The 24,677-nt window shown below is 40.1% G+C and overlaps 1 protein-coding gene across 1 annotated transcript in view; it reads left to right on the top strand.

The window, feature by feature from the left end:
* Positions 1–24,677, top strand: part of mtor (mechanistic target of rapamycin kinase) — a 253,459-nt gene that overhangs the window by 3,693 nt on the left and 225,089 nt on the right. Inside the window, exons 3-4 of the mRNA XM_081349573.1 lie at positions 23,252–23,360; positions 23,549–23,781. Of these exons, the coding sequence (XP_081205699.1) occupies positions 23,252–23,360; positions 23,549–23,781 (342 nt within the window). The remainder of the gene's footprint in view (positions 1–23,251; positions 23,361–23,548; positions 23,782–24,677) is intronic.

The raw sequence follows: 24,677 nt of genomic DNA, 5'->3' as shown, positions 1-24,677 counted from the left end.
CGCATTTGGCTATAAATTCAATAAAATATTATTCCTGTCAATAGAAATCTGATGTAAACTGAGAATATATCAATATTTCTCCAAATCTGCACACTTTTGAGCTAAAAGCCGTGAGGGACGTTGTTTTGTGAATCGCTTTCATGACGACAGCACAGTAGTTTTTTATGAATGGGAGCGTCTGACGCTCATAATTCATATTAAAGGTATCGACTCATTTTTGCATTTCATAACTCCTGACACAAATTAAGACATAACTGTCAATATAAATTTCTCAGAATAGTGTTCAAATACTGAAACGTGAGTCTTAATATCTTTTTAATGATGTAAGTTATAGTTTGTCAAGGTAATAACATTAAATCTTATAGTAACTTTGAACTATTAAAAAAAAAAAAACGCTTCAGTGCGCCGACGCCGTTACCTCTGGAACCTTGCATAGGGCCCTTTTCTGAAAAGGGCACTTATCTACTAGCAAATAGATTTTGATATTTTTAGGTCAAACCGTACTTGTCTGTCAGTCATATAATGCAGGTCTATGGTCACGGTCTCAAAGAGCATCCATCCACAGAGTCCAAATTAAAACAATTCCCCATCGTAAGTACACATTGATGGCCTAAGACACGAAACGAGCGGTTTGTGTGAGAAAACGAACAGTATTTATATCGTTTTTACCTCTTGTTGTAACACAGCGACGTCCAAGTGATCTGAGGGCGCCCGCGCTTCCTGCTGTGTGACGTGTGCGCAGACTGGTGCATAGATAGACATATAGATTTCGCCTTGGCTACGGCAGTTCATGAACGAATGCCGTAGCCAAGGCGAAATCTAGTGTATATATCTATGCACCAGTTTCGACAACAGAGTGTCGTTCTTCTGTTGGTGCTGACGTTACATGCTTCTTGCACTGCTGTTTTGATGCGTGAGATCATCGATGTGATTATGACACTGCACCTGCGCGATTCCACAAACTAATTGAAGTTCAGAGACTACTTGGGTGGAACTTGGACAGGGCCAGGGCACACAGGCCACTGTGGCCGTACGATGATTTTTTTTTCACGGGGCATGAAGGCCAAAGTGTAGGGCAACGGCGGCCATGGCCGCGTGGCCGCGGTATAATTCCCACCCTGGTAGTGATGCAAGATCGCCCAAAGCGCTTCATGCCACACTCTATCGAATGCTTTCTTGAAGTCAATGAAGATCATGTACAGCTCGCCATTTTGCAATTTGGTATATTTTTCTGCCAATAACCTTAGTGAGAATATTTGCTCGATTGTACCCCGACTAGGCCTAAAGCCGGCTTGTTCCTCTGACATCAGCCCTTCAATACGTGGTTTCATCCTGCTACGTATGATTTCCAGTATAATCTTACTAGCGTGACAAATGAGGCTGATAGTTCTATTATTCTCACATTTTGTTGTGTCGCCTTTTTTAGGGATGACTACTATCAAGGACTGTGTCCACAGTTTAGGGAATTGCCCGGTTTTCCATATTTTATTGCAGATGTTGTGCATTACCTTAACTAGTGTCTGGCCTCCTAGCCGAATTAGGTCCCCTTCTATGCGATCGACTACGGGTGCTTTGCGTTGTTTAAGATTGTCGATTGCCGCTCTCACCTCCGACTATTCATCGAGCACACTTTTATCCACTGACACATTCTGGTTGTAAAGGTCCTTACAATACCTATGCCACCTAGACTTGATTTCATTTTCACTCGAAAGCAGCTTGCCTGTCTCATCTTTGACATTTGCGCTCCGGACTTTGAGTGCCAGTCCGCCCGAAACTCTTTTACCTTGCTGAATAGCTTTCGCAAGTCAATTTTTCTACTGGCTGATTCGAGTTCTGTGCATTGCCGCTGTGTCCATTCTTGACAACATCTACCTAGGCCCATTTTAATGTCTTTAGATAATTGTTTGTACTTGGGTTTTAGACTTGGATTGGCATTCAGCTGTGCCTTCACCTCTCTTCTTTGGTCAGTGAGCAACAGCACCTCTTCACTAATCCATGGTTTTTTCTTCTTCCTTATGAACCCAATTGTTTCTTTCGCTGCTTCTTGGATGTTAGAGTTTATTACATCTAGTGCTTTGTCCACATCTTCTGGTAGGTTCTCAAGCATGGCGAATCGATTTGCTAAGGCTATCTGATATTCAAGCCTCACAGTAGGCTGCTGGATCAGCTTTTCTATGTCGATTCTAGCTCTTGTTCCAATAGCCCGCTGGACTTGAAACCGTACCTTGATGTTACTTAAAACTAAGTTGTGATCTGTTGATCCGATCGCTGCACTAGGAAAGCTGCGAGTGTCTGTGAACAAACTTCTCCTTCTTTGATCTACCATTACAAAATCGATCATGTTTCTTGCACTGATAACTTTTCTGTTTTTACAACCAGGTGCTACGGGCGATGTTTTCTCGGGTGCTGCCCACGTCCACTTCTGTGTATCTTTGTGTTCAAACCATGTGTTCATAATACACAGTTTGTTCAGCTGACAGAATTGCAAGAGTCGTTCACCTCTTTCATTTTCTTCACCGTATCCATGATGGCCTATAACTCCCTTCCACGTTTCAAAGTCTGTCCCGACTTTAGCATTGAAGTCTCCCATCACGATGCGTATATCGTTTTTTCCTGCTTTATTGAATCCGGTCTGGAGTGCAGCATAACATTTTTCCAGTTCGTCATCAGTGCTCATACTCGTCGGAGTATATGCTTGGACGATGGTAGTATCGTGGCCTTGAGCGTGGAAACGCGCCACAATTACTCTTTCTGAGATTGGATGAAATTCAATCAAGCATTTTTTTATAGCAAAATGGCGACTCCTCCTTGCCGTTTGTCGTTGTTACCAGAGAACAGGAGCTTACAACCCTCATGCTCCACTATCCCGTGACCTTTCCTTTCGTACTTCAGACAAACCGATAACTTCCCACTTAAAACGCTCAAGTTCCTTTATGAGCAGTTCCAAGCTTCCATCCTTCCAGAGTGTTCGGACGTTCCATGTACCGATTGTCACTTTGTGTTTGGCAGTTAAAAGCCATTTAATTTTTCCAGTAGCCTTATCACATGTGTCTCCCAGAAAATTCGAGACATTTTGCACGTCGCCCCTAGTAACCATTTGGCGTCTCCGCTCACACCCTAGTGGTCCCAACGCGGGCGTGCGCATCACTTGTTTGTTTAGAACTAGATTCATTATTGGTTTCTTGGGGTTAAATTTGCATGCGACTCCCCAGATCTCTCATGCATTGCATGGTGCCGTTGCCCTTGTAAGGTTCATCCGCCTTTGCCGAATATTTATACTCGTGCAGGACTCTCATGCAGTCTGCCCGTGCGCTCATTTGCTCAATCCATAGACCATTGGCACTTCACGGGTTTGTGTTGGTAAAATTTCTTGGCTCCGACAACTGTCGTGCAGAGGTGCGTTGCGTCCCGGTCTTCCGTCCCCAGTATAATAACGACCAGTGACGGTGGAATAAGGTGTTTGCACTTGCACGCTTGGTCGGACCCGTAACCTTCCCAACACGTTAGGCGCAGTTTAACGTCATGCCCGGGACGGGCTATTTAACAGTAACATTCACTTGAGAAATTAAATAATCAAATGTAAAAAAAAAACAAAAAAAAAACACTTGCATAGTCTTCACTCTAAATTAACTATACACTGATTCTTGATAAAGATGTTACAGTTATTCAGTCAAGCAGTGGGTGATTTTCTATTTTCTTTTGTTGTTTGATTAACATTAATGACACAGATAGCAGCAGGTTTGTTAGGCTGCTGTCACTTGATTCAGACCTGCACGGATCCAATAATATGATACACACACACGATTTCGTTCTCAACTGTTTACGTTCACAAGATATTACAAGTGTAACGGTTCAAATTTCTCATGGTTCGGTTTGTATCACAGTTTTAGAGTCGCGGTTTGTGTACGGTTTGGGATGTGCTATGTCCTATGTTCAGGGGGAAAAAAGGAGAACTATCAAATAAAAATAAGAACAAATAACCAAACTACAAGTATAAGTACAAGTAATAAATACAATAGAGCAAAGATACAAATAAAATAAACTGAGTTTTTCAGGTATCTAACAGTTTTCAGGTACAGAAATTGAATAAAGTAACCAAATGTAAAATAACACTGCACTGTATAAATTAAATAAAGATTAATCCTTATTAAATCCTTACAAAAGCTATTCAGTCAAGAGCAGTGAGTGATTTCCTTGTCTTTTGTTGTTTAATTAACATTCAAAACGCACAGCAGGAATATTAGGCTGCTGTCACTTTAAAGGTCCCGTTTTTCCTGTGTTTTTGAAGCTTTGATTGTGTTTACAGTGTGCAATATAACATGTGTTCATGTTTCGCGTGTTAGAAAACAGTATTTTTCACACAATTTACTTATCTGTATACCGCTGTTTTCACTGTCCTAAAAACGGGCTGATAACTTCCTTGTTCTATGAAATACGTAACGAGTTCTGATTGTGCCAGCGGTTCCTGTGTTGTGATTCGACAGCAGCTTAGCGCACGTTGCCCGGAAAGGTCACGCCTCTTACCATAACGTGGAAATGCATGCGCTCAGTGTTATTATATGAAAATAACAGCGTCTCGACGACATGGCGACAAACACACTCTACAAACGCAACTCTTCCTCTTCTCCGTGGGAGCGCAACAAGACCACGCCCCCTTTTTTTGTGAATTCCTGTGGGCGGAGGTTAGTCAAAAAACTGTTCTAGTGACATCATTAAAGCAGGAAGTAGAGGGATGTAGTCCAAACTGGCCGTTCGCTGTATGCTTTGAAAGGGGACTTCTGTTAAATAAAATATCTCGCTTGGCATTGAACTTTGAGCTTTATAATTTTACAGGTATTATTTATGCTCTAACAGCAACATTACACACTAACCAAAGTTTGAAAAATGGGATCACGAAGAACAGGACCTTTAAAACATAATGCACGGATCCATACTGATATTGAACACATGCGTTGTCTTTCTCAACTGTTCACTTAAGACATACTCGCCAAGACGGGCATGTTGACAAATTTTATGTGAATTTGTCTGTTAAAGCGCAATAAGACTTGAAAAAGAACACTTTTTAAATGTTTTTTATTTTTATGTATTTGAGCGTTGTATGAAATGCGAATTTCCCTGTGCGCTCTTCGGATTTGTGCGCGTGCAAATCTTATCAGAGCGCGTGCATGCGCATTCTCTTTTGCGCTTTCTTGCGCTTGAATGTTTAAATTGGTAAGGTTTTAAAACACACGCAAATGAGTTTAGTTTAAACACTGATAGCAACGGGCTGATCTGTAGGGATGCACAAAATATCAGCCACCATATTGTTTGATATATGATAATTTTTTTATGTTATCGTTATCGGCCTGATAAGAAAATTTGGCCGATATATTAAAGCGGATAAATAATGGATTATTTCCTTCAGTTGAGACACTTCAAATTGCTTGAAATATGATTGAAATCACTTCAAAAAAGGAAAATACAGTTAATTGCAGCATGTCCAGCGCTTGTCTGTCATTTAGGCTACATACAATTATAATGAGAACTTTATAATTGTGTGCTTGGGACATGCCTTTTGATAATTTATATAAAAGTTTGGATTTAGATTTATCGGCCAATATTTTGGTGATCGGCTTTCAAATATAAAGAATTATCGGTTATCGGTATCAGCCAAAATGTTCATATTGGTGCATCCCTACCGTTCAGGTCTCACCTGCTCTCGTGCTATCAACACCGGGTGATGACGTCTTAAACAACTGGTCATGTAATTAGAGCATACGGCACTCGCATTGAACAAAGTTTACAGAGAGTAACATATCTGTTGTAACTAGGGTTGGGAATCGAAAATCGAAGACTCATGCGCTGTTTTATGTGCTGTACACACATCCAAAACGTGCGTACAGAAACAGTGATTTTAATGTGATTTTAAACCATTCAAGCGCGAGACGACACACAATGTTTTCAGTGCTGCAGGCATGTGAAACTATATTGGATCTGTGCAACTCTTAAAGTGACAGCAGCTGTCTTTATAATAACACTAATCAAACAACAAAAGACAAAGAGAAAATTCACTTGTTCTTGACTGAATAACTTTTGTAACTATATTTGTAATGTATATTTTATTTATAAAGTGCTGGGTTTTTTTCATTTGATTACAGTTTCTGTACCTGAATACCTGAAAATCTTATAATCTTTATTCAGTTGTATCTATGTGTTGAAATTGCTATATTTTTGTTATTTTTTAATTACTGTGTTTACTTGTCTTTGATAACGTTCCTTGCGTAAGTGTTCTTTAGTCTGTTTATTTTTGTTCATGGTATTCAGCTACAATTAAATGGTTTGCAATAAGACTAAATGTGAATGATATTGTAGTGGATTTTTTCCCTAAAACCCGACTATCTAGCGTCTACAAATCGACACTTAATAAATAAATCTGTTGCGTCTAGTCATCGACACAGAGCGTCTACAAATCGACACTTAATAACCTTTATACTCCAGCTCTTTGCGTCTTCAGTCGACAACTGGCCGAGTCTCTTACCCTAACTTACTTGCTTCCCTAAACTTACCTGCTGCGCAGCAGAAATTAACAGACAGACATCAGCAAATGTCCTCTAAATGCTTTAATAACGGCCGGGAGAGAAATCCCACCGTAAAACACAGATACAACAGTTTTTATAGAATCGAGGTATGGCATAAATGTCAGGCTGCATTACATAATTTCCTCACTATTTGATTGGTTCTTCATATGCAAACCCCTCTGTTACTAGGTAAAGCAAACTTTGTTTTAATGATGACTTAATTTGCTAATCACAAGATTCTAACAGACTGTCTAGTTTCATTTCCCAAACTAGGCTATGTTATTTTTACATGCATACGCACACAGTCAAAGTCACAAGTTTTCCATTGATTTCGTACAGTACATCCTTTTCAAATGTTAGATGTTAGGAACATGGTTAGTTTAATATACAGTTTAAAATTTCCACGACAATATGTAAGCTTTTTTATTTTTTATTTTTTTACCTTATTGGAATCTAAATTATGAATCGGTAAGATTCGTAATCGATAAGCAGAATTGAAATCGGAATCGGAATCGTTAAAATTCAAACAATGCCCAACCCTAGTTGTAAATAGTATTGGGAAGCCAGAATGCGTATCCATCGACTGCAACATACATTAGCGGAACTCTGTCTGTCTGTTTTACACGTTATATTCAACAAAGCATATTATAGGTGCGACGTCAGATTTAAGATGAACCGCGGTGCAAGTGCGTGCTGACCTTGGGTGGAGAATGGTACGGTTAGATTATTTTTACAGAAAACCATTACATCCCTAAAAGACACATCCTATTGTGTTTACGTGATTATTCGCCATGATGTGCATTTTGACATTTTTGACCATTCAATGATCTGCGAATGAGTACTGAATTTGCGCTTAATAACTCTTTTTAACATCAGACACATCCTACACTTGCATGTTTCTTTGTTGCTCTAAGATGGGGGCAGTAGTGGCCTAATGGTTAGAGAGTCAGACTGGTAACCTAAAGGTTGCGGGTTCGATTCTCAATTCAGGCAGGAAATGACTGAGGTGCCCTTGAGCAAGGCACTTAACTCCCAATTGCTCCCCGGGCGCCACAGCAAAATGGCTGCACACTGCTCCAGGTGTGTGTGTCCACGTTGTGTGTTCACTACTCCTAATGTTTGTGCACTGCTCTGACTTGGAGGGGTTAAATGGAGAGGACCAATTCAGTTCACGTTTCAATTCACACAATCCTTGATGTGCTGCGCAGATATATTTTACTCCCTGTTCCAGGGAGTGGAAGCAGAGCTCTGCACGTACATCCTGACTCCTGCTGTCATACATCGATGGAAATGAAGGAATACGGCTCAGAATGCTATCGTTCTTAAAGTACCGGTACTAATAAAATGTTGTATCGTACCATTTTTAATAGCAGCATGATACAGAATATACCCGTAACTGTTAGTAGTATCTGATTCCGCAAATAGTTTGTTTCTGAATATAAAAATGTTGACACATTGTAACGTACTTACTCTGGCGCTAATTTTGGATAAAGTGATGTGCTTATTGTCGTTTGTTATAGTTTTACAAGCAGAATGTGCAAAAAAGTAAAATTAAAGAGTAAACAAGATGGATGAAGCTGCTACTCCTGTCTCGTGTGCTTCATTGCTTACTAACTCCTGACAGATGCCATAAATTGGCGGCGACGACGATTAAAAATATTTTCACTATCGTCTGTCACGAAGATGGTTGTTACTAACCTGCCTTGCCCGAGTTTTTTCCTGCATTGCCCCGGTAAGCCTGCTATGCTGTTCAGCACATGGCTGCGGATTTTTGAAAATGATCTATGGGTTATTGATGCTACCGGGGATGCCTGTCCGGACGAAAGACGGATAGCTGTACTGCTTCACTGCCTTGGCTCAGAAGGACAAAGGGACACCACTCATGGGGAGGGATCTAATGTCTGCACTGCATGTGAGGATTGAAAACAATCATGTCCTTCCTCCTAATGCCCTTCCTGTGCCTGCTTCTGTGCCAGTCTTTCAGTACACTGTTGCTGAGTCAACTAAGTTTGGATGTGCTAAAAAACTTTATACACCAGGTAAAGCTGGATGAAACCGTTACACCTGTGCACCAGAAACTTTGCTGTCTGCCACTCTGTTCATAGTGCTGTGTCAAAGTAATTAAATCGCTTGCAAGCAGCTGGGGTGATAGAAAGCATCAACGTCTCTGCATGGGTGTCAGCAATTGTTGTTACGCAGAGAAAAGGTCAGGAAAAAAAAAAAAAAAAAAGGTGCCTTGACTTTAGAGAGCCAAATAAAGCAGTTATCGTGGACTTTTTTTTCATTGCCACACATGTATGAACTACTCTCTGCTCTAAAAGGTTGTACCGTTTTCTCTACCATCAACCTAAATAATGCTTACTACTAAGTACTGCTAGACTGGGTAAACCCAGCCCGATCTGCCGGCGATTTGATTTTGGACTGGAAACCTGATTCAGGCTGGAAACCTGTACATTCTTCTATCCTGCTTCTGTTACAAATTTGCGGGGACCAATCACAAACTGGCTAATCCACCTGGCACGCTATATTAATCCAATCCAATTCCTTTAACCTCTCGACGATGCTCAATGGCTTCTTTAGTTTAGCAAACAAATCGCTCGAGTGGGTGTAAATACCACTCACTTTCATGTTTTTTTTTGCACAACCTGCAAAAATCGCTCGATGCCATTGCTGCTTCTGTAAACCGCTGATCAATGCTCGATTCAATTCTCGATATAGGTGATTCAAGGCTGCTCTCTGATCTGTGCTGGTATCCCTAACACACAAAGGACATCAGGGAGAGGTACTCTTGATGCTGTCAGTTCTTGCCACGTGTGTCAGCTCAATGACAAAACTGTCAAGCTACAGTCACATCCTTCTCCTCTCCAGCTGGTGCTGCTACCAGATGGAACATGGCAGAAAATGGCTGTGGATATAGTTGGGCCATTTGACACTGCTGCATCTGATTGTAGGTTTGCTATAACATACTGACTATTACAGTAAATGGCCTGAGGTCTCCTTTACGTACACTTTCACTAGGGATTATGTGGTTTCGTTTCTATCTTTAGTCTTCAGCCACCATGGCAATACATTGACTATAGCTGTTGATAACGGTGTTCAGTTTACATCTGCTGCTTTCTCTAATTTTCTGGAAGGAAGGAAAGAATATTCGCCACCATAATTTCTCTCTCTACTACCCGGCAGTTAATGGTTCTGTAGAGAGGTTCAAACGTGTGCTCAAACGGTCTCACAAAGCTCGGTATAAACATTCTCGGTCAACTCAGGTTTGATCCAGAGTTTGCGATTAACTCTGAAGCGTGTCACCTGAAAGTGTGACACGTGTGGCAAACAGCCAATCACACAGAACATGGAGCGTCAGTTTGCTTTACTTCTCGTGAGAGAGTCTACAAACTTACCTGGGTAGCAACTGAAACCAGCTTTGTGCAACAGGCCAATGGTATGCTTCCCATCTCACTGCATTTCCATGCACTATAACAACTCCGGCTGAGAGCAATGCAACTACACTCATACCACTTGACCTAAACATGATGTTCGGAAGCCTAGTTGGTTGAAGGACTGTTACTTAGATCTTTGTTGCTCTTCTGGATCTGATGTGTAGATGTGTTTACATTGCTGATGCAACTCTGATGTTCTATGCTGTTCTTTAAAAATGGGGAACATTTTGTGTTCATAAGTAAATTACTATTTTGAAAAAGTTTGTATAATAATGTGATCACGTGTGTGAAAACGGAAGTAAAAGAGTAAACAAGATGGATGAAGTTCAGTACTCCTGTCTCGTGTGCTTCATTGCTAATTAACTCCTGAAAATACCACACTTTATCTGAGGTTAAATCACAAAAGATTGGGAATACAATGGCACGTAGAGTACAACGGGGCGCACCAGGGCAAAAGGCGCATTTGACTTTATTCTCTTTAGAAAACACTAGATGGCACAAAAAATTCATATCAGCACTTTTCTTAAAGGGGTCATATAATGGTACAAGAACTTTTACAAGTTGATTGTACTGAAGTGTGTGTTGGCAGTGCCTGTACACAACCATCATATAATGATAAAAATCCATCCAGTGTTTTTTTTTAAATCTCCTTATATATTTTCCCCTGTCTCAAATCGAGCCGTCTGACCGTGTGATGTCACACGGTCGGACGCCCCTCCCACGATTGTTAATTGACAGCAGCGTTTCAACACAGACCTGCCCTTAGCGAGCTGTCATCATAGTCCACATTGTTGATACGCTGGAGCAGAATGGCGTCTAAGTGATTCTGGTGTTCTGTTCTTGGGTGTAATAACGAACACAGCAGTCATTTTGATGTTCCTAAATCTGAACCGCTGAAGACGCAGTGGCTGAGTTTTGTTTTTGAAGGGAATATTCCCCACGATCAACGTCAATGCTTTCATGTTTGCGCGAATCATTTCTCACCAGACTTCTTTATAAACGAGGGTCAGTATACACAAATTCTAAAAAACTCTATGGCCGCCGCCATCTTTGCCTGCCGCCATTACTGCGTGCCTGCATGCCTGCAAAGTGTGACGGTGGGTGTGACACTTGCCGGTGCCCTCTAATGACATTTCAATGAAAGCGGATCCTGCTCATGAAAGAAAATGTCTTGTGAAAGGGAACATTGGGTAGATGATGTCAGGCAGTGGCCAAAACTTACCGATAAAGGTAATTTATTGACAACATAATGTATTAATGGAAAAATGTGTCAGCCAAATGTAATGTAATGTAATGTAATTAAGACGTGTATTAATTGATGACAACAATAAAACCGAACGCTGTCATTACTAGCTGTGTTGCTGATATGTTCACAAGCTTCACAAGTTGCAAATAACTATTAGCCACGACCAGTTGTAGCAATAAAATACATGTTCTTACAGGTATTCAAGATTATTTTATTAATCATCTGGCATGCGATGAGCTTCAGAACCTAAACTACAGGGCATTGATTGAAGGTCAGAATTACATGAGCTCCGGATGGATTGGCCAGATACTGCATACCATCACAGATGAGCTCATCACATTAAAAGGTGTCGTGAGGTTTTCACAGGCAGTGAACTCGTACCATAATGTGTCAGTAACAATACAGAGAGAAAACTGCAAAGTTCTCGAAGTAGTGTGTGACTGCATGGCCGGCCGAGGGAAGTGTTGTAGCCATACAGCAGGGCTACAGTTTAAAACTGTACATTTTAACTATTTGCAATTGCTGTCTGAAACTGTTGGTTGCTTTGTTAGATTTTCTGTTGAAATACAAATTAATATTTGGTATACTGTGACCTTCTTTAGCCTAAGGACATAATCTATACAATATTAACCATATCACACTCACACTTTCCCATGACAACTTAGCTCATGACACACTCACAGACACACACACACACACACACACACACACACACACACACACACACACACACACACACACACACACACACACATTTCAGGTGTTTCTTATTCATTCAGTACTGTTACGGATTAACTGAGGTTGCAAATTACATAACCCTGCACAAATACTTACAATCTCATCAACACCTACCAGACATAACATTACACAAAATTTTAAAACCCTTCAGCCTTCGAATTGCTTGCTCAATGTGAATTCTGACATTAGCTAGGCGACGTGTGGATGTCACCTCATGTTCAGACAGCTCCTTACGTCCACGTGTGAATGCAGGAAGAGCTAGACTCACTCCTGGAGGCAATATATCCATGATAGTGAATCTGCGATCTGCTAAAATCTCATCATCAGGTGATGAACAAAACCACTGTTCTTTGTGATGAAATTATCACTGGCCCTTCCACCAAAAAGCTTTGATACAAACATGACATAGCCATTGGGGGTGTTATGATGTTTGTAATTGCTGTAAGTTTGTGATCTTTTTCTTAAGTTCTTTAGCCTTTGTACAAAGACCTCTGTACAGTCAATGATGCATGTGGCTTTAAGGATAGTTTTTGTGAAATGTCTTGGGCCTGATTCTGTTCAGTGTATCCCTGGGCAACCAAGCAATCACCTTTTCCCTCATGAATCTTGCAAGGATTGGTCTCCAAAATGTAAATATTTCAAATGCCGTGCTTCTACTCACCCCAAATCGTTTACCCAAGTCAGTAAACAATAGCCCCAAACGAAGTCTCATTAAAACAAGCAAAAATTGTTCATGGAGGGCCAATTTGGTATTAAGTGGTTGTGAGAAAAAAGTCGACAAGACTTGCAAAAGTTGCCAGAAACTGTCAGCACATAAACCTGTATAAAATATAAAGTCTTTGTTATTTAAATTATGTGCTGATACTGATGGTGTTGGATCTGTTTGAGTCCCACAGTCCTTCATCGGCTTGTTACCGCAGTTGAAACTGTAGTTGTGCTCTATGTGATCTGGCCACTGGGTTCCGACATCACACGTCTGCAGAGGCATATTCTCGTATCTTGCATATTCCAAATTCCCGACATCCACATCTGTTTCCATAGCTTCAGGTTCAGTAGTTGAGTTCTGGTGTAATGGCTGAAGACATCTTCTTTTGGGGGGAGGTCTAGCTGGTGTTACCTAAAGGGAAAAAAAGAAGAGAGGTTCATTAGTTAAACAAGACAATCATGCATATTTAAATGAACGAAATGTGATGCAATAATATGGCTATCCAAAAGACCTACTTACATGACATTCATAACCCATGAACAACACAGGATGGGGTTTTCTCTTGTAGGTTGTCCATCAGGAAAATGTATTCCACACACCTTAAGCCGGTCGCACACCGGACGCGCAGCTCAGCGCCGCGCAGCGCAGCGCCACGTCTTTTAAATTCGAACACATTATTCTCTATGAGAGTACACACACCGGCGGCGTCTGTCCGCGGCGCCCAGCAACGGCTCAGGACCGTGTTCAAAACCCTGCCGCGCCACACAGCGCCATTTACATAGTTTTATATTAAATTTACATTTATGTGTCTCAAATCGTAGTTAATGTATATACGGACTTAACCCCGTGCTGCAATATACATTTAGTTTTATATTTATTTACAGAAATCAGAAAATTGCTGATGCTAACGGATTTTCAGGTGACAGTTGTCCTAGACGTGGCGCGGCGCGGCGCTGAGCTGCGCGTCCGGTGTGCGGCCCGCTTTAGAGTGGTAATGAAGATGAATACATAATGAGCGATGCATTGGTGGTAAAAGTACTTCTCAAATAAGTGTGAACAAGACAGCACTTTAAATAGCACTCTGCACTTTCTCTTAGTTAACGTCAAACATGCACAATTGCACTTTACCATCCTATTTATGATGTCCTACTTTTTGTGGGGTGAGGGCCAAAACTGTTGTTTATCCTGTCCTGTCCATCTTATTTGTTTTGTCTAGTCTTTTGTGACAAGTCTCCTGTTGTATCAGATGTACTATATGACACATATTAGGTTTCTGCAAGGACAAACATCTATCTATTTATAGTTGACATAGTAGTTTAATTATCTTTTTATCCAAAGCAAGCAACGAGGACTAACATTTAAGCTGATGCAAAGAGAGGAACTTCAGTTTACCAAGCAGTAACGTAAGAGCTTGAGAAAGTTCCAGTTACACAGCAACAAGATATTGCTAGCAAACTTAGCTAGCGCTGTTTCACTGTATGTTACACCCACTGCATGCAATCTGTGGCATTAACAGATTTAACAGTCAGATCCAAACTTACCACAGTATTCTTGTTTGGCTTGAAGCCATCTCGGTTTATGTGTTTCATCCACTTTTGACGCACATCTTGGTCCTCTGCTCGACCAGGAACTCTGTGTAATCCGTATGGCCGTAAACATGGGCAGTCAATGTACAACAAAGGTTTGTGAATTTCACAAACGGTTTTATTCCAGGCCTGTAGTTTTGTGCTGTTGTTAAAACAGCCAACCACACAACACGCTCTTCCCGGCATCACTGGACAGCATACGAAAAAAAAAAATAATAATTCGTACAGCTAACATCTGCTACAGCCGCCTCCGGGACGCGAACTTTTTTTTCCCAGGATGGTAGGGGAAGACTCATTAATATTCATTAGGGAAGTCATCCCTGATTGGTCTGATGACCTACCCCTAACCCCGCCCCTAAACCTACCCGCCACTGGGGGTCTGATGACCTACCCTAACCCCTCCCCTTAACCTACCCGTCACTGGGGTTATGACCAATCAGGGATGACTTCCCTAATGAATATTAATGAGTCTTCCCCTACCATCCTGGGGAAAAAAAGTTCGCCTCCGGGACCAACACGCTACTTCCGCTACTTCCTTAGCAGCAAGGCACGCAGTAATGGCGGCGCTGCTTTACTTCCGTGTTTCGCCGGATTTGTGTATAAAGCTGGTTTTGCTAAGAAGCATTCCTGCCGTGACCTCATGTCAGTGCTTCAGCCCTGACAGTTGTACCTAACACTGCATAGATAACGTTACGCATCACTGACAAGCCTACATTTACCGAAAATACGTTTTTCATGACCATTAGCTGTAACATCAATCTGTCAATGAACTAACGTATACATCAGTAAACACATAGCGTTCGTACCTCACTACTCTACCCTGCCAGTACATACAAAGATAGATCAAAGTGACATTACGTTAACCAACCATTCAGAAATGTCCTGTCCGAGCCTTAATTTTCAAACTTTTTCGGGGCCGTCATCTTGTTCTGGGTCTGACTCCGGTTCAAATTGATATGGTTGCACAGATGTTTCCTCAGAGACTCCCGCTGCCATTCTTTCTCCAAAATATACCCTCAACTGTTGTCAAGGCAACACTCCACGTGTGTTGTGTCAAAACGCCCCACAGAACAGAGGGGCGGGGTGAGCAAAGCTCATTATCATTTAAAGACACATGCACTTAAATGGCATGCTGAAAACAGAGCTGTTTTTGACCAGGTAAAATTAGTGTTTTCTTACAATACTAATGAGAATATTTAATTAAAGTATATTACAAACTTTTCATTTAGACCCTAAAGAATCATATTAACTTGTACAAAAATGGCATTATATGTCCCCTTTAAAACCTTCTTTTGATGATGCACGTGAAAAGCAACGCAAAGTTGAATTATTATTATTTTTTTCTGCAATCATGGGAGTAGTGAAAAGCTAATTTTTCTTAGGGTTTGCCTTTAGCCCCGTTGTACCCTGTCTTCTAATACAGTGTCTCAGTCTCCACCGGGCTAAAGTAAAATAGTAATTCAGTTACAAGGTTTGTATAACCTAGGGGTGGGCGATATCTCGATATTTACGATATATCGAGATATTTTTTAAACTCGATATGGATTTTGACATATCGTATATTTCGATATATTGTTTATATTTAATTCTGATTTCGGCAATTTGCTTGTTTGCCTTCTCTGTGCTGTGCTCGCGCTCGCCCCCGCCCTCCTCCGCCTCCTTGCTTTTGTTCCCCCTCCCCTCGCGTGTTGTCTCATTCAACCAAGTGCCCCGAGTCCGGTCAGGCACATACATTTTTCCCCGCCCAGCGAGTGCTTGAAGTGCGTCAGAAACAGCGCGCGCGCGATCAGTTGTTGTTGGTAATTTTTTGTGTAGCGTCGCCTCTCGCCGCATTGCTTTTGTTTGAGGGCGCACTCACACTTAACATGCTCCCCTGTAGAAACGGGCCTGGCAGCTCGTGCAAGGTCTAGACGCGGTGAAAGTTTCCTGATTGTGACGGATGGCTGAATTTACATGACACATTATAAATTAGCATTAGCCTAAGTTACCTATTGTGCTATACAGTGCCAAAAAGAAGAGAAGAGGATAAAGGTGGATAAAGACAGAGGTAAAGTGATGTAATGAATGAACAGTTTATCTAATTGTATAGTAGTAAGATACTGTAATTTAATGGCAGTTATTTTTACCTTAAACTTTATGCTAGCAGTTGTTCTGAGTTCCCCAGAGGCCCCAGACAGTGTGATTTTGTGACAATCATGTCAATTTTTAGATGCATTTTTATCACTTTTTTTTAATTAATGTTTTACTCTACAGTTGTGCAGTTTTTGGGGGATTTATGGCTTTTTTTTTTTTTTGCCAAAATTAGTAATGATATTTCTATACAGGTTTATTAAAAATAGTGCAATATGTATTAATTCTTCCTTTATTTTACAGTTAAATTATTATTTTTGTATACAGGGATTTTTTTTTTTAAATGTCGCAGAAGCACTTTGTTCCTACATGAACAGCCTACCTATTTGCACGTCAATAAAAAAAAGACTTTGTGGTATTTGGCATATTTGTTTTTGCAGTAGTTTTTGGGGGGTTATTTTTCCTGTAAAGATATCGAGATATATATCGTATATCGAGATATAGCAAAATATATCGAGATATATTTTTTGCTCCATATCGCCCAGCCCTAGTATAACCTAAACTACTTTAGTAAGTAACTCCACTAACAGTACCTGCTGTTCAGTTTGCATACTGCTGCTCTCCTTCTACTCACTTTTGAACTCGTTCTACTCTTCATTAAAGCTCCAGGTGAAGGGTGGCCAGATATCACAAAAAAGCAAAACAAGCCCCTTAAAAACCGCAATATAATAAACAGACATGGCAAATACCAGGGGAACAAATATAAACAATATAACTAGTATTACCAATATCTAACAAAATGAAAAGGCAGGAATTATCATTTATTATGAATAAAATAGTTAAAAATAAAATATTAAGATATTATAAATTGACTGAAGTAAAACAATAGCATGAGATGAGATAAGAATTCAACAAAATTTTAATTAAAGTTTAATTACACCTATGATTTGTATTTAATATCAGTCAATTGGGGGCTACAGAGAAGGCTTCAAGGACAATAAAATAAAATTCTAAATCAAGTTTGGAATCAAATCTATGCATATATTGAATCGCAATTCGATACAAAAATTGAGGATCATTTTTTAATCGAACCGGGTCCCCAAGAATCGATTTTAATTGAATTGTGAGATTCCAAAAGACATACATAGGACATGAAGATATCATAGGGGAACATATTTCACAATATTACTTGTCTGATTTTTTACTAGCTTTAATATTTTTTTGTGACTGGGTATGTTTAGGCATAAAATAATATATATATTTTTTTAAACAGTCAAACTTATTTAAAAAACACAAGGCTTAAGGCATTTATTTTAATTTAATATCGATATCTGCAGAGTTGACAGAAAAATGTTACACACGCCGTAGCAGATTAACACAACAAAGAGCTAAAGCCCCCACAGTCCGGGTACAGGACCTGGTTGAAACACTCATGTATCTAGCTGGCAGAGTGCCAAAACTGACGCGGGGATGATATATCACAGGGAGTGTTAATAATGAAGCAACAAGGGTATATTGCTGCCCACGGGCATTCATAACAATTTCCACGGCGAGGAGCGTGCAACGGCGAGGAGCGAGCAGAACAGTGATTTTTTTTTTTTTGTTCTTTAGTTCATTCCTACTTCCATAGGAATTAATTGAAAACGCTCGCTCTGCTTCACTTGGCTCTGCTTTTCTTTACAGTAATACACTGTTCTCAAGGATTCATCCAACCCTGTTTAAAAATAATCCAATACTGCCCTCTTTTGGAAATACTATATATTCAATCGGTAGTATTATTTTATACAGAAATAAATTATTTATAATTCAGATGAGAATAAAGTTAGTGTTAATTAAAATTGTAAAAAAAACAAATATATTGATCTGAAATCTACTATCATTTGCTGCAAATAGGTTGACTATTTTATTATTATATTTTATTACGCCTATAATGAACCGGCTGCGATGTCAAGATTGCAATGCTGGAATGCACAGTGTGTGTGTGTGTGTGTGTGTGTATGTGTGAGGCGCGGGCATGATCGAATAGTGGAAACATAAAAACATAGCTGTAAGTTGCTACTCCGTCATTTTGTAATAGGCCTACCTGATTTTGAACACAAGAGGGCAGTATAGCCCTATGTATGATTTTTTTTTTTTTTTTACTAAACACATTCTGGCTGTTTTTAAACTTATACATTAATTCTTGAATTGAAAAAACTGAATAAACCCAAAACTGGGTTTAGTTCTGATATTTGTATAATTTTATATAGAAATAAATGATCTATAATTTCATTTTTAGAATAGAATAGAATAGAATAGAATCGGGCATTTATATAGCGCTTTCATATGTACTACTGTACACCCAAAGCACTTTACAATCATGTCAGGGGATCTCTCCTCAACCACCACCAGTGTGCAGCATCCACTTGGATGATGCGACGGCAGCCACAGTACAACGGCGCCAGTGCGCTCACCACACACCGGATATAGGTGGAGAGAGGAGAGAGAGTGATAGAGCCAATTCAATGTAAGGGGATAACCATAGGCCAACGCATTTGGCTATAATATTATAGTCTATCTACTTATATCAAGACAGATAACAGATTGGACCAGGGCAAACAAAGCGCTAAGTAGCTAAACCAGGAAGTGAGATTAGGCGGATGGCGCCACCCAGTGCTACTTCCGGAATAAAGGGGAAGATATGAGGCTTTTACTGTTTCCTTTTTTGACATTACTTTAATCCCTCGCCATAGCAAAACCGTTTGAGATATTTAGTATCCGTTCACAATTTAGCATCTTTAATGTATTTCATCATGTTGAAAAAGTTTGGTGGGAATAAAATAAACCATTTAAGAGGAGTGGGTAAAAATGCAAAGGCTGATTTTGCAAATAAATCCACATTCAAACCAAAATATCTGACTTCCTGTTGGTCGGAGCTAATGACTGTAAATTAGAAAGTTGTCCGGCTCGATGAGACCAATATATGTACTGATATTTGTAACTGTTGGTAAAACTAACAATAGTTAGACCACTTTTGACAAAAGCATTTTGAAAGTGACACACTTCCTGCTGCCAGTTGGTGGCGCTATAACTTTGACTCACAATAGTTACATCCATCTGATCGGCCTCTTACCACGAACACACTGCTGAAGTTTCATCAAGATCAGTTAACGTATGCAGAAGTTATATCACTTCGTGTTTCTCTTTTCTCGCCATAAATTAGTTTCCTCGCCACGGCCAAACCGTTCGAGATATCAAAAATCCGTCCGCAATTTAGCATCCTCAATGTCTTGACTTCATGCACACCGAGATTGGTAGGGATCGGATTAATTTTCTAGGAGGAGTATTTCACATTCCACAGCAAGCGTTTTCCAAACAACCCATAATAGCCGACTTCCTGTTGGGCTGGCGTAAAACTTGAGATCTATATGTGTACTGAGTTTCATATTAATTCATGCAAGCATGTTTGATCTATGGACCAAGTTGTCAGACCCCGTTCAAGGGGGCGCTGTTGAGCCCCCCTGCCACGCCTGGGTACCAGCTTCAGCCCGGCCCTCATAGCCGTGGGTTCTGACCTATGTGCTAAGTTTCAAGAGTTTTCGAGCACGTAAGGGCCCCAAAAGCCCCTGAAACCTTGAAAAACAAGAATTAAACTCAAAAGACAGAGAGAGAGAGGGAGAAAATCCACATTCAAACCAAAATATCTGACTTCCTGTTGGTCGGAGCTATTGAATGTAAATTAGAAAGTTGTCCGGCTCGATGAGACCAATAGACATACAGATTTTTGTGACTGTACATAAAATTAACCCCCCCACTTTTGTCAAAAGCATTTAGAAAGTGACACACTTCCTGCTGCCAGTTGGTGGCGCTATAACTTTGACTCACAATAGTCACATCCATGTGATCGGCCTCTTACAACGAACACACTGCTGAAGTTTCATCAAGATCAGTTAATGTATGCAGAAGTTATAACACACTTCCTGTGTCCCATTATTCGCTATAAATTCGTTTCCTCGTCACAGCCAAACCGTTCGAGATATCAAAAATCCGTTCGCAAGAATTCATCCTCAATGTCTTGACTTCATTCACACCGAGTTTGGTGGCGATCGGATGAATTCCCTAGGAGGAGTATTTCACATTCCATTGTATGCGTTTTCCAAACAACGTATAATAACCGACTTCCTGTTGGGCTGGTGTAAAACTTAGAGCACGAAAGTTGTTCGGCCCAGTGGCCCTTTCAGGGCTTGGGCCCTAAATATAGTGACCTCTAAAGCCAATGTTTGTAATGTCTGTTCAGTGCTTTTTCTGTGACTAATGTAATGTTTTAAGAATTTTCTTAATTTTGTGGATTTTCTTAGTAAATATTAACATACAGTTATTTGGCCATTGATTAATTGAGCACATCATGTACAGTATATTAGTAGAGCATTTTTGAGGTGTGTTAAGGGTGTACTCACACTTGGTGATCTGAACCGTGCCCGAGCACCCAATTTGACACCCAAGGTCCAGTTCGTTTGACTAGTGTAATCACTCCATACTGGTCATGGGTACAATAAAAAAAACGTGCCCTGGCCTGCTTGAAGAGGTGGGTTGAGGTATGCATAAATTGTGATCGCTAACTGTGCCAGAGCATTGAACAGCTACTACTTTTGTGTGCTCTACTGTAATCATTACAACAAACATCTTCTATTACTACTTGGACAAGAGATCCTTTCTTCAAAACATGAAGTTTCAACTTAATGACGTATGCATGCTCAGGGCCGGAATGTTAAGTGCAATGTGAGTGCAGGCCTGTGGGGAAGGGGGTACAATCGTGCTTGAGTACGGTACAACGTAACTCTGCCAAATGTGAGTACGTCGTTTCTTTAAAGCAGGGGGTCCCCAACCACCGGTCCGTGGGACATTTGGTACCGGGCCACACAGAAAGAATAAATAACTTACCGTATTTTCCGCACTATAAGTAGCTCCGGAGTATAAGTCGCATCAGTCAAAAAATGCACCATGAAGAATAAAAAACATATATTCACTTTATTCCGGAAGTAGCACTGGGTGGCGCCATCCGCGTAATCTCACTTCCTGGTTTAGCTACTTAGCGCTTTGTTTGCCCTGGTCCAATCTGTTATCTGTCTTGATATAAGTAGATAGACTATAATATTATAGCCAAATGCGTTGGCCTATGGTTATTAACAACTGCTGCAACGTACTAAAGTACATTTCACTTGAAGCTTTTGAAACAATGCCACAATCAAATTATTTAATAGCTGTGTCTTTCTAATAGCTATTACTTAGTTATGAAGATGTGCACAAACACTACTACATGTAAAGTTTGAAACATTATTACACCACAGTTTGTTTGCTTAATCACCAGATACATTTGCAGTGTATTGCCAATAGATGAGAAAAAATAGCCACGAACTGGTGTAGAAAGAAAGTAGAGCCTCAACTAGATGAACAAGAGGGTAACGTTAGCTTAGCTAACTGCTAGCTGCAATTTCTTATGCTTTGATCTCTAACACAAGTAATGTCTGTAAAATAAATCCAGCGACTGAATTCTAGAGGACCATAGCTTTCAAACAAGGTATAGCATGTGTATGTGTCCTGTAGTGAGACCATTACAACATTAGATGTTTGTGGCTAATGTAGGCTAAACACTACACATCGGCCGGGCTGCGATTAGACAGGCAGACGGGTCATATAAACACCTAAAAGTCGTTTAAAAATTACCCCGAGAAACAGTGCATTGCTGTGCTGTGCTGTTGGTACACACGTACATAGCACATTTGGCACAAATTAGCTTATCTTATGTGACATTTTATCAGTGAGACTTCTCTGCAGTTCTCCTCGAAATTGAATGAGGGTCCGCTAAACCGGAAGTTGGTTTACAACGGAAGTACTGGACAGAAGTAAAAGTGGGCGGGGCGGAATAAGGTGAATAGCCTAAGTCGCACTGGACTATAAGTCGCATTTATTTCAAAATTTATTTCACAAAAAAAAAAAAAATGTTACAGACGGGACAGTTCTCCGTTACGGACGTGAGCGCTCTGAAAGCGGCACTAAAAGACTGCTTTAAAACTTTCACAGAGACCTCAAACAGAAAGCACAAAGCCTGTCTTTAAATTTAATTTCGTTTTGTATTAATTGTATCTTAATTTTAATAGATAATCACGACACGGAGGCGCTGGCGCGTGAACTGGAGCTGGTCTCATAAATTAACTGAAACTCAGCGTATAAGGTAGCCTACTTGCCTCACAGACCTGAGACATATATAGAAAGCTTGAAATGTCTACTTTTAAACAGAACAATTCAAAACGAAAGAAAACAGACTGTTCTCTGCTTAATGTAATCCGTATGAAATGTGCATTTCTCTCTGGCGTGTTCACTACTGCGAAGATCGCGAGTCAGCATCGTCAACTTCATCTTTCCAGCCGACATTGACATAAAAAAAACTGGTTTATTAGTAAACAATTAAAATGTCTCCTGCTATATTTTACATATTCATAATCATTAATTTGGCCGGTTCGTTGTGACAGCTTTTAGGTGCTTTATTGGCAGCGCCACCCTTACATGTTACATGAACGCATCAGCACCAAAAACATGGAGATTTTTTTTCTTTTGGGGGGCATTTTGTTTGTGTTCAGGCTTTCTCAGTTGTCTTTAGGCGCGATGTTATGAGGACACTGCTATTAAAGTTGCGAGGAGGCCTACACATTGGATTCACGTTTATTATTATATTTAAAAAATACCCCAGTTTTTATGCCGGTCATATCATTTTATTTTGTTGTATTTATCCGCCACACCTTAAAGGCCGGTCCGTGAAAATATTGTCTGATATTAAACCGGTCCGTGGCGCAAAAAAGGTTGGGGACCGCCGCTTTAAAGCATACAAATATTGGGAAAAGTCATGTTTTGTGTTCTGTTTTTGCTTCTGACTCAAGCTGAGCCAAGACGAAGCCACTACTTTCTATGATGAGCTGAACCACCACATATTCGAGTTGGTTTCCAGCTCAGATGTGAATGAGAAAAAAGGCGGTATCCTTGCCATAGGTGAGTATGAATCAAATGAAAATCACTCTACTTCATATTTTTTATTTTTAATAAAATAATGGAACATGTAAATTCATGTTACCTTATGTTTCCATTTTGCCAGATCAAACTAATTTTGCTTTGAAAGTGACTCACCATTGCATTGCTTGGTTTGAAGTGATGTTATTGTGTAATGGCTTTCTCTACAGTGAGTTTGATTGGTGTGGAGGGGGGAAATGCCACCCGTATCAGCCGATTTGCGAACTACCTACGGAATCTGCTTCCCTCCAGTGACTCAGTGGTCATGGAGATGGCCTCTAAGGCCATGGGTCACCTGTCCATGGCGGGAGACACCTTCACTGCAGAGTATGTGGAGTTTGAGGTGAAGAGAGCTCTCGAATGGCTGGGAGCTGACAGGAATGAAGGAAGACGGCATGCAGCGGTGCGTAGAGACACTTAACTGCATCATATTATATAGTCACAGTTAGTGTTGTCACGGTACCAAAATTTCAGTATTCGGTACCAATACCAGTGAAAATCCACGGTTCTCGGTACCAATTTCGGTGCCAAAGCTTAATTTACATTAAATTTACATATATTAAAGTGTATATCACGGTTACAAAGATGGAAACTGTAGTATTAAAAACACTTTACAATAAGATTCCATTTGTTAGATAACATTAGATAAAATGACCTAACAATAAACAATAGTTATATACTGTCGCAATTATTCTCCTTGGGGTTAATTTAAAAATAAATTTTTAAAATCAAAAGTTAACATTATTTCTGTTAACATTATTTAATGCACAATGAATGAAGTGAACAAACATGACCAATCAAGTGTTTGTATTAAATAACATTCACAAACATTAATTAATGTTGTAAAAATATATTGTTCACTCAATGTGTTGATGCTAGATAACGCATTAAGTAATGTTAATGAATGGTATCTTATTGTAGTGTTACCAAACTATACAGGAGATAAAGCGTGTTTTATTTGACTTGATTGTACTTTTATTTAATCCAAAACTGCATTCATATTTCATTTTAAAAGGGCTTTTTAAACCTGCTAAGAGTTATCCAGCCAAGAATAAGCCTAGAACTGCTTTTCTGACGGACTGATATTAATGACGGCTTTTTATTTCTCATCTCCATAAATATATCTAATAGTAAAGCTAATGCAAGGGCTAGAAATAAATGTATTATTTGCTGATACTTCCTCGTCATCATGGAGAGCGCAATTCGCACCGCTTTCTCCTTTCCACAAGTGCTTGCTCTCCCGTGACGTCTGTCGTTGCTATGCAACCATGAACATAGGCGCGCCTGGAAAAACGAGTT

Source organism: Scardinius erythrophthalmus, assembly GCF_964197995.2.
Source record: "Scardinius erythrophthalmus genome assembly, chromosome: 20".
NCBI lineage: Eukaryota > Metazoa > Chordata > Actinopteri > Cypriniformes > Leuciscidae > Scardinius > Scardinius erythrophthalmus.
This window is presented reverse-complemented; position numbering and strand designations above follow the sequence as displayed.